The sequence below is a fragment of the Chaetura pelagica genome, unplaced genomic scaffold, assembly GCF_000747805.2.
Source record: "Chaetura pelagica isolate M959 unplaced genomic scaffold, ChaPel_1.0 scaffold247, whole genome shotgun sequence".
NCBI classification, from domain to species: Eukaryota; Metazoa; Chordata; class Aves; order Apodiformes; family Apodidae; genus Chaetura; species Chaetura pelagica.
Genome location: NW_009953958.1, coordinates 28,370 through 39,557, shown reverse-complemented (window position 1 = coordinate 39,557; position 11,188 = coordinate 28,370). Strand labels below are relative to the sequence as shown.

General features: G+C 38.9%; 1 protein-coding gene across 1 annotated transcript in view; it reads right to left on the bottom strand.

Moving 5' to 3' along the window:
* The window catches only part of MTMR6 (myotubularin related protein 6), a 17,960-nt gene extending 7,816 nt beyond the window's left edge, over positions 1 to 10,144 (bottom strand). Inside the window, exons 1-7 of the mRNA XM_010001901.1 lie at positions 10,130 to 10,144; positions 9,489 to 9,605; positions 7,351 to 7,513; positions 6,226 to 6,383; positions 4,222 to 4,350; positions 3,079 to 3,213; positions 783 to 915 (exon numbers count right to left, since the gene is read on the bottom strand). Coding sequence (XP_010000203.1) covers positions 783 to 915; positions 3,079 to 3,213; positions 4,222 to 4,350; positions 6,226 to 6,383; positions 7,351 to 7,513; positions 9,489 to 9,605; positions 10,130 to 10,144 — 850 coding nt within the window. The remainder of the gene's footprint in view (positions 1 to 782; positions 916 to 3,078; positions 3,214 to 4,221; positions 4,351 to 6,225; positions 6,384 to 7,350; positions 7,514 to 9,488; positions 9,606 to 10,129) is intronic.
* Between the last annotated feature and the right edge of the window lie 1,044 nt (positions 10,145 to 11,188).

Below are 11,188 nucleotides of genomic sequence, written 5' to 3'. Positions count from 1 at the left end.
TGTGGTCCCATTAGAAAAGGATGACTGGGAAAGATCATGTCTTATATTCTGCTTGCAAATGGAATCATTAGATGCTGAAGAAAATCAGGAAGATAAGACAGAGAGTCAATGAGCAGGACACATGCTGAAGAATGAGTAACAGTTGTTTTGTACAAATAAACTGAGGACAGTCCCAGTTACAATGGCTTCTGAAAGGAAAGGATATCAGCATCACATTCCTTATTTGAGAACATTTGGTTCAATAGGTCTAGGGGAAGCTGGTACACAGAAGTTAAATGGCATTTCATAGAATCCTAGGGGTTGGAAGGGACCTCAAAAGATCACCTAGTCCAACCCCCCTGCCAAAGCAGAGTCACCTAGAGTACATCACACAGGAATGTGTCCAGGCGGGTTTTGAATGTCTCCAATGAAGGAGACTCCACAACCTCTCTGGGCAGCCTGTTCCAGTGCTCTGTCACTCTTACAGTAAAAAAAATTTTTAGGATATTCACCTTGAACCTCCTATGCTCCACTTTGCACCCATTACCCCTTGTCCTATCACTGGTCATCACCCAAGACAAATGTGACTCTTAGTTAATTTTCTTCAAAATAACTTTGTTCACCAGGTTTAGAGTTTAAAGGTAAAAGGTTTAAGGTAATTCATTACAGCAGAGCACAGCAAAGTGGTACCAAACATAGAGCTACATAAATATCAATACAGTTTGTGTATGCTACTATTAAAGGCTTCAGAAAGATATTTATCCTATTTTCCTATACACTATTATAGTAAAGGCAGAACATACCTTCCAGAAGTTTTTGTAAGCTGGATCTCATTACATGAATATTTTCAATGCCAACAAACTGGAACCTAATGTTAGAGTAGTTGTCTTCATTCTCATAGCCCTTCCCAGCAGCTCTGTTTGCCATTGCATTAAGCTTAAAAAAAAAAGCAAAATAAAAATACTGAAAACCAGTGGTTGAAAAAAAATCTCAAATTAAAGACCGAAAGACATGCTATTTCAATGAAATACACTGCGGGGGGGGAGGAAACAAAAAAAAACACACAAGAGCACGCACTATAAACTGATTCTAATGAATTAAGTTTGTGGCAAATCAACTTGAAAGCATTCAACTCTAAGAAAAAAGCAACAACTGTACATAAAAAGCTGTATTTAGAGCTGACATAACTGAATGATGCATTTAAATTTAGTAATTTCTTATTCTCCATATTCCCACCAACAAATCTTATTTCCAAACATTTCTGAGCAAAGACACCACAAAGCAATTCACCTAAAAAAGAAAAAAGACCCAGACTTAACCATACTTGCACTTTCCAGACATACTAAAAATGTCAATTTGGGGGGTAAAAAGATAATAAATTGCTGCAGTTGTAAAAATTACAACAATAAAAACCCCACAGCTGGCTCAGTTTCAGTCTGTCAGACAGACCTACTGCTGAATTCTGCTCAAAGTGCAGATTGTACAGCACAGGATTTTCAATTTACATCCTTTTTTTGAAGTTCCTGTGCTCAGAGATTTGAGTGAAATGAATATCAATTTAAATGTGGAATGTGTAAGGAGTGAAAGTTACCCCACACCTTCCAACACAGGTCAAAACGCAAACATAATTCAATTTAATTAGACACTGATTGAGTATGACCTCAGAATAGTACAATAGAATATTCCCCACCTCTCGCTAGCTAATCATAGAATCTTAGGGGCTGAAAGGGACCTCGAGAGATCACCTAGTCCAACCCCCCTGCCAGAGCAGGGTCACCTAGAGTACATCACACAGGAACTCATCCAGGTGGGTTTTGAATGTCTCCAGTGAGGGAGACTCCACAACCTCCCTGGGCAGTCTGTTCCAGTGCTCTGTCACTCTTACAGTAAAAAAATTTTTTCGGATATTCACCTTGAACCTCCTATGCTCCAATTTACACCCATTACCCCTTGTCCTATCACTGGTCATCACTGAGAAAAGCCTAACTCCGTCCCCCTGACACTCACCCCTTACATATTTGTAAACATTGATGAGGGTTGGAAAGGCCCTTAAAGGTCATCTAGATCCAACCCCCCTGCATGGGCAGGGACACCTCCCACTAGATCAGGTTGCTTGAAGTCCAATCAGTGAACTACTTGAAGAGCACATGGGGGTTACACACGTTGCTCAGAGCTCACACTTCTTGGAGAAGTAGGCAAGCATGCAGGGAAAACTTGAGGGAGCAGGGATGGTGGGACTCTTGGGAATCTATGGTCAAAATCAGGGTAGGAGAGCTGTCTTGAGTCCTCCAAATAAGGAAATTAGCTTTGCCCTGTCTCAGGTTTGTTTTACCCCTGAAGGTTTTTCTCCAAGGTGTTTAGGTGTGAGAGATGTGATGGTGTGAAGCAGCCTTGTATGAACCTTCTGCTAAGGCTAAGACACACAGAATGAGCTGTTTTCACTGAACATTTTTAAAGAACACTGTTCTCCCTCCCACTCTAAAATAAACCCAAACACAGCTCATCATTTAGTGAATTTAATTTCAAACAGTTACAATGAGTTAGATCACACTCAACTATTCCCTTATTAACTATGTTTTAAGTATATTTTTAAATGCACCTCCCCAGAAGTTCACTAGCATATTCAGTAAATTCTAGCTCAGTCCTGAGAGGGGTTTAACTTGAAGAAAGCAATTACTTAAACACCTGAATTGAGAGGCTTAATTTTACCTTTAAAGAACATTTTTGCCCTTTACTGAGTAATATTTAACTAAAAATTTCTCATCATTAATCACAGAATGGTTTGGGTTGGAAGGGATCTTAAGGATTACCTAGTTCCAACACCCCTGCATGGGCAGGGACACCTCCCACTAGACCAGGTTGCTCAAAGTCCAATACAATCTCTCCCTGAACACTTCCAGGGATGAAGTCATCCACAAATTCCCTGGGCAACCTGTTCCAGAACTTCCCCACACTCACACTACAGAATTTCTTCCTAATGTCTAACATAAATCTCCCCTCATCCAGTTTTAATCCATTACCCCTTGTCCACTCACTACAAGACCTTGCAAAAAGTCCCCTCAGGAAGAGAGGCTCTTCTGCAGAACCTGAAGTACAGACCTTTGGCCTGGTGTCCATGACATACATGTAGCGATTTGAAGGATTTGCTTTACTGATGGCTTGCAACATGTGTTCATCTTCCAGGCACCGGGCACTGAATCCTGAGAGAGGTTGACTGCATCTGCAAATTGCAGCCTGCCACAGAAAACAAGTTAGCACCTGTATGATCTCTGTAGTTGAAAAGCTTTGCATAATTCTAAAAAGATGCTGAAACAAATTGTTTCATTTGGCAGATGACAACACTAAACTGAAAAAAGTTGGTCTTCCAATTTTCTAAGCACATCACTTGCAGACTTGCTAACACAATACCTAAAACTTAAATCTAAAGGTTTATAAAAATGTTTTTTTTCAGGCTTTTCTACATGGGCAAGATACCAGTTTACATAATGGACTTTGGCCAAGTATAAGAATTCCAAAGAAGTATAAGCTGGAAAAAAATACACTTTAAGAAAGCAAGTTACTTTCCTAATATGAAATAAATTTATGGTTGTTTTTACTACTGCAAGTATGATTTTATTAATTCAATTACAACATGATCATCTGATATAATTTTTATCATATAATTTTCAATTATGCATTTCAGAAGGTATCAGGTGCCTCTTCTAAATAGTAATTATCTTTAAATGCATCTAGCAGCTTAACACTCATCCTTCACAAATACAGCTCAACAAAGTGACAATCCTTTTCTACCTTCTCAAGGATACCCCCCCAGCCGAGACAGGTAAATGCTGCTTCACACTATTCTCTACCAAACCCTGCAAAATCTTATTTCTCATCCTCCTCAAAGAACTACTTCTATTCTTTTGCTGGCTTTTTTTTTTTTTTTAATGCTCATTTTGACCTAACAGATTTTATTATTGTAATACCAAGGAAGATAATTTGACAAAAGGCTACCCTCAGTTATCTTAAGAACAGTTTGTGAAAGAAGAGACTCAATCAATTAATTAAGGATGTCTTTTAAACTTGCCTAGCTTAACTCAGCATCCTGTCAGACACCAGCAGCATCAGCTGTATTTAAGGTTATAATGAGTTACACCATTCTCATTCAAGTCACTGTATCATCTCCTTCCCTACCCTGAACTTCTGCCAAGTGTTGAGACATACTTTACAGTACACTTGCATTAAGAGGAAGATACACTATACCTCTTTATTTTTATGATAATAAGACAACACTGGGAATCTTCCTTTGCTTCTGAACTTGGAGCTGCCAACAATTATGGGTTTGCTTGCAGTTCTGGGAACATAAAGCTCTCTGGGATAGGTTTCACAAATCTGAAAGACACAGATACACAAAAATAATTTTATGTACAAGGCAAAAAGTCTATCCTAGTTTTATCAAATCCAATTTGAGAGATGTTAGGTGAAATTATAGAAAGGATACAGCTAATGTGTTTTTCTACATACATGTAAATAGCTCAGAATAGGAGACAAGCCAAGAACAAAGGCAGTAAAAACTGATATCTAAGTTACACAGAATCACGGAATTGCTGGAGTTGGAAGGGACCTCTAGAGATCATCTAGTCCAACTCTTACACTGAAGTAGGATAACCTGGAGCACATATTTAAATGAAACCTTCCGTGTTCCAACTTGTACCCGTTGCCCCTTGTTCTGACACTGGGAACTACTGAGAAGAACCTGTCTTCATCTTCCTTGTGCCCACCTTTTAGATACTTGTATTCATTGATAAAGTCTCCTCTCAGCCTTCTCTTCTCCCAGCTAAAGAGTCCCAGCTCCCTCAGCCTTTCCTCATAAGGGAGATGCTCCAATCCCCCAGTCATCTTCGTTGCCCTCTGATGGACTCTCTCTAGTAGTTCCCTGTCTCTCTTGAACTGGGGTGACCAGAACTGGATGCAGTATTCCAGCTGTGGCCTCACCAGGGCAGAGTAGAGGGGAAGAATGACCTCCTTTGATCTACTGGCCACACTCTTCTTTATGCAACCTAGGATTCCATTTGCCTTCTTGGCAGCAAGGGCACATTGCTGGCTCATGGATAATTTACTGTCTATCCGGACTCCAAGATCCTTCTCCTCCAAACTACTTTCCAGCAGACCCATGCCTAACCTATATTGATGCTTTGGGTTCTTTCTTCACAGATGCAGGACCCTATAGTTGATCTTTCTGAACCTATGAGGCTCTTCTTGGCCCAACTTTCAAGCCTGTCCAGGTCACACTGAATGGCAGCACAGGCCTCTGGAGTGTCAGCCACTCCTCCCAGTTTTGTGTCACCAGCGAGCTTGCTTGCTCTGTCCCCTCATCCAGATCATCGATGAACACAATGAACAAGACCAGGCTAAGTATTGATCCCTGGGGGACACCGCTGGTTACTGGCCTCCAACTCAACCTTGATCTGTTGATCACCACCCTCTGAGATCTGTCACACAGCTAGCTCTCAATCCACCTCCTTGTCCATGCATCAAGCCCACTCTTCCTGAATGTCCTAATGAGAAAGACAGTATCAAAAGCCTTGCTGAAGTCAAGGCAGGTAAAATCCTCATCTAACCAGCCAGTAATGATGTCATAGAAGGCAATCAGGTTGGTCAGGCATGATTTCCTTTGGGTGAATCCATGCTGACTTCTCCCAATGACATGTCCCAATGACATAGAACCAAGCACTGGTGAAAATCACTACTACACTAGCATTCACCTCTCAAGAATTCAACTCTTCAGTAGAAATGCTAAGAATGTGTTTCAAATAAAATATTTAAATTATTTCCCTCATTTTTTGTATTTGGAGACTACAAAGAAAGACTAAATTCAGCCTGGCAATCAGCTGCACCACCACAGCCACTGTCTCCTACATCCAACATTGCAAATGCTAATGTAGAGTCCTTCTCAGTTGAGAAGTAATAAAGCTGCAGAACACCTGGATTGTTGGGGCTGGGCTTCAAACAGGTAAGTATACTCTAGAAACAATCCCAAAGAACACATGCATCCATGTTTTCTCCATAAGGCCTCTGAATAAACTTCAGTCAGAAAGCTGTGAGGCTGCACATTGATTAAGGCCTTAACTCTCTCCACATGCAAGTTTTTACTTATGCTGCAAGGCAAATGATTTCATAGTATTAGACTGTTTTCTATAGGACTGGAGGCAGAGGATAAAGCAGAAACAGATGCAGAGCAAACCACATTACCATTACAACAGTTACCTTATAATCACGATTTGCATCAGACAACTGCCAGTTAGTATTTGGCACTCCCATTCTCTTATATTCCTCTGCTAGATCAATAAGCTGCCAACCTTTGACTTGCTCAGATTCATTCTGTTTTGGATTGTAGGAGAAGGCATAAAGTTCTTCATATTTTGCTAAAAGGCAAAGAAAGAGACTATGTAACAATTTGTCCCTAAAAATGTCTGAGTGGAGAAAGGTAGCACAGTAGACAAGTCTTGAAATTGCCCAAATTGCAGAAGAAGTTTCAAGGTTTAAGATTCTCATAAGCAAAACCAAATAGACACTTGACACACTTGAAATATTTATTCTGCAACTATCATACAGTTAATGCACAATATTGTAGATATTTAATTAAGGTTGGTTATGAGAACTTTGCGTGTGCTTGACCTAAGTCAGCATGGACATTTCTAAAGCCAGAAAGACAAAACTGAAGTCACAAAATGAAGGACAAAATTAAAGAAAAGGCAGAGTTATCAGAAGACTTCAAAAAAGCTGAAAGAACAAAATCATCGGAGGCAAGAACAGAATTTTTGCTCTATAAGCAATGTTTTAAAGTTTCATTTAAAGCAAAAAAAGCTTTAAAAAAATCTTAATGTTTTTCCTATTACATTGTTCACTTATCACAGATGACATTTTACATTGTTCTAAACAAAGCAGAAAATGCAAGACCAGACGAGGTGACAGAAGTCTGCTGTAAAACTGAATTGATAGTGGTATTTTAGCATCAGAACTTAGCTTTATTTTTGAAACTGCATGAAATCAGTAACAAGTTAGTGTTTGCTTAGTAGCATTCTGTCTGTGATAATCCAATTAAGATAGATTATACATGTTTATAGTCACCACTTCAAGGGTAACACCAAAAATGCAAAGGACAGAATCTCACATTCTGTTAAGTGAATCAGTGACCTGCAAAGCCTTCTGAACTAGTATGCAGATTAATACTTAATCATTACAAATCTTTCACATACCAAATCCATTTAAAAGACTTTCATATAATGCACATTTATAAAAAAACCCATAAAAGCCATGGATTTCAGTCCCCCACCACCAACCTGTAATACAGGCATATACTGCAAAGTCTTTTACAGCTGTAAGTATTACCTGTTCTTGAGAGCTGAAGCAAAGAGTTATATATGTCATGACAATCTCTTTCTCTGGGAACAACAAAGTGAACTATCCTGAAGTTCTTGCACTGGATGACGAGGGGGCAGCCAGAGGTGGTCAAGGGAAGTTTTTCCACTGCAGCAATGTGATGATGTAGTATCTGTGGCATACAAGAACTCAGTGTAAACACACCAATGAAAAATAGGAACAGCGTCCTATTTGCAAGAGCAGGCATAAGACATTAAGCAATGATAAATATGGATTTTGTAAATAATTTAGGTATAAGGAGAAAGAAAATTAGAAGAAGAAATCCAAGATGGTGTTTTGGTCATGATACTGTAATTTGTCTAAATGTATTTATTTTCCCTCATATTTTGAAGCATTACCTAATGTTTGTAACAGTAAATATCCTAAATGCAAAAGCGAGAAGTAAGACTCCATTGCAGTTGTTCAGACCTCTTCTGTAACTTTGCTAACTGACAAGCACACATGTAAATAGGTAGGGTCCAAACATGGATGGTTGGGGTTTTATATGTGGTTTGTTGTTTTTTGGGGGGGGGGAGGGTTGGGGTTTTTTTGTGGGGTTTTTTTTTAGGATCCACAAAAACATCAGAATTTTCAGGCAAAATAAGCAAGTTCGGGAAAATGACTCAAAGTCTGAAAGATACAGAAGATGTTGAAGATCTTAGAATTCTAGTGTTTCACGTCTACAGAATGAACAGGAGATAAGAAAAAAATCTCCTGTATTACTCATTGTTATGTAGACATGACAGTCTTTCAGCTAAATGCCTCTCAACAACTTTACCAGAAGATTTTCACAGTAAATCATATACAAAAGCCCTTCATAGATGTATCTGTCTGGCAAATCTGCAAAAAAATCAGGAAAATATATGACAAAGTAACAGCTACTCAAGCATGGGAAGAAAGCCACAGATACATTACCTCAACTGAGCAAGATGTTCTTGATAGTATTTCAATTACCTCACTGAAGCAATCATCTCCTCTTAAATATTTATCAGACTCAGGCATAGGAAAACTATGCTGCCAAATACACATTTAGAAGAGACTGTATCTTGGAGACACTATCATTCTACTTAATACTTGCTTTATCATCACAGAAATGCAATATTCAGAGTATAGGCTCAATTTCCCCCAAATGAAACCTTTTAAAATAGTGCACAAAGAGATGCAAGTAATGCATCTGAAGCATATTTTCCCCAATAACCATTTTATTTTAAAGGATAACAGTTTTGTATTCAAAATTATACATTGTATCCAAGAACAAATAATCAAAAAGTAACTTATTGAAAGCACTGTTGAGGCATCCAGTCAGACAACCAGGATACAGGATTAAGGGTAATCTAAAAAAATACACAGGTAATAACCTACAAAAAAGGTAACCACACACAAGGAAATGGGATTTCATCCTGGAAGATAACAGACTTCAGGCACGGAACTCAGTCAGGCAGCAGCTGGGCTACAGTGGAAGCTAGAACTTGATGACCACGTGTGTGCCACCAAGGCACTGAGCAGAAAAAATATTGGGAGTTTCTGTGCTAGCTAACTTTGATTATACAATGTTGGTAGTGGTCACCAAGAAGCTACAGCCCCTTCTAAGCTATTTAATTCCAGAGATGAATGCTTGTAAAGCAACAGCTGCCTACCACTCTAAAAAAGGGCATGGGATCTTTAGTATTTCACCAAAGCTGAGATCTTTGGATTTTAGTGCCTCATTTGATCTATGAAGGATCTATATACAAGGTAAGTTAATGCAGAAATTTTAAACATGATGCTTAAACTATGTAGCAGTCTCCCTGCCTCTGAACTGCAGTGCCAGTCAGTTGCTTAAAGAAAACTCCCACATATTCACTCAGTAATACAAGTGAAGGTTATAGAAGAAATTACAGCAACTTGAAGTGAACATTTTCAGCGTTACCCAATTAAACTGCGGAAGCGTCATGCAAGAATTCAACCTGCAAAGCATTAACCTATTATGATACCATGAACAAGGAAGATGTGGGAATAATTTCTGCCTTAGATGAACATTTTAGTAAACAAATTCAACCTCAGATCAGGAAGAATAAATGCACCTGAAGAACCAACGCTTTTGAGCCGCAAATACTCGTTATCCTTACCCATGTTTCTCTCTGGCTTGAATCTATGAATAACAGATGAGTTGCTGTAAGGTACAGAGTTCCCGTCAGTGACTTATTGCTTGTGCTGAACCTATCTAGTAATTTCACTTGTTCTACCTGTAAGAAAAAAAGGAGAGAACAAAATTTTTAGGTTTTTTGCAGAACGCGGAATACAAACTGCACAAAAGCTTTGTCAAATTGTGCAACCATTTTGAAAATGGCACAAAGCACAGCACACATAAGGCCATTCAGGCCAAACTACTAAAAATGCACTCGTGGTCACACAAGCTTTGAGAAGACTGACTAGTTAAAATATTCTGATTGAGTACAAAAGTGCCTAATGAAGGCACAAGGCTAGGCTCATCAGAATACTTACTCCACATACATAAATACTACGGTTATTTACTAGTAAGAGAGACCAGGGTATCGAGTTGTTGGGGTTTTTTTAATAATTCAGAACGATGAATTAGTAAGCTTTTAGACTGCTTCCCCAAAGCAGAGCAAACACACACTAACAATTTCCTGTTAGTGAGATGCCAGCTTTGAATGAACAGCTGATCTCAGCAATGTGCTTTGTTGGCTGCCTGCAGACTCAAAGCCATAAAGACTATGTCCTCCTGACTTTGCTTTTAAGTATCTACTGTCTTATGCATCATCCTCGACTTTCAAAATCTCAATCATCATAACCTTGCTGCATATTCAAAATAAACTCTAGTGAAGTGCAAGCATTATACTAACAATTATAACAATGTCCTAGAATTTCAAGGACTTGGCTGACGTTTGAAGCAGATATTTCAAGCTGGAGTCCAGCAAGGGCACATTTCTCCTGTTGGATAACATTAACACTGTCATCACAATCCTATGGAAAAACACTTCAAAGAAAGTTATTTCTAGATAGCCCACCTTTTATCTACTGCTCATAACTTTAAAGGCTCCACAGTTTACTTTATTTGAAGCAAACATTACATGATTCTTTGTGCGCAACAACAGGAAAGGAGCATGGCAAGGGGCTTATCTCCACACATTCCTCTTTCTTGGCAGCACTGCCTCATTAGAGCCAAGTCAAAGCTGTTATGCTTGAGGCTTGATGCTACTGCTATCAAATGTATGGCAGAACTCCAAAAACTTCCACACTACCAAGAACAGCATTCAGATGAGATGACTAGGAGAGCCCATATCTACTGTACTGATGTCAAGCTGTTGTGTTTTTTTTCACATGTACAAACTTAATTATCTGCTAAAAGCACATATACAGCATGAAAAAAATGTCCTTTCAATTCAGGTATTTCTTACAATCTAGCAAGGCCTAATTTTAGTGTTTGAAGTTAGAAAAGCAATTTAATGCATATACAAAACAGATTCTAAATTTCAGTTGAGAAAGAAAAAAAATTGGAAGCTACATGCACCAGTACCTCACTGCTCAGACACAGAACAGCACAAATCACTATAGCACAGCCAAAATGCAGAATTAATTTTGGGCAGTTCTGCAGCAGCAACTGCTCAAGTACCTGGCACTGCACCTCCCCAGAAAAGAGAAGTACATAGAAACTACTCCAGTTTTGTCCAGTAACACAACACACAAAATCATGGCATGCAAAGTTTCATTCTCCTCCATGTAACAAGACAGCTATTCTAGACACACTTTTCTTAAAGTCAACTGAAACTGAATTTAGATACAACCTCCACAGACATGTCCATTT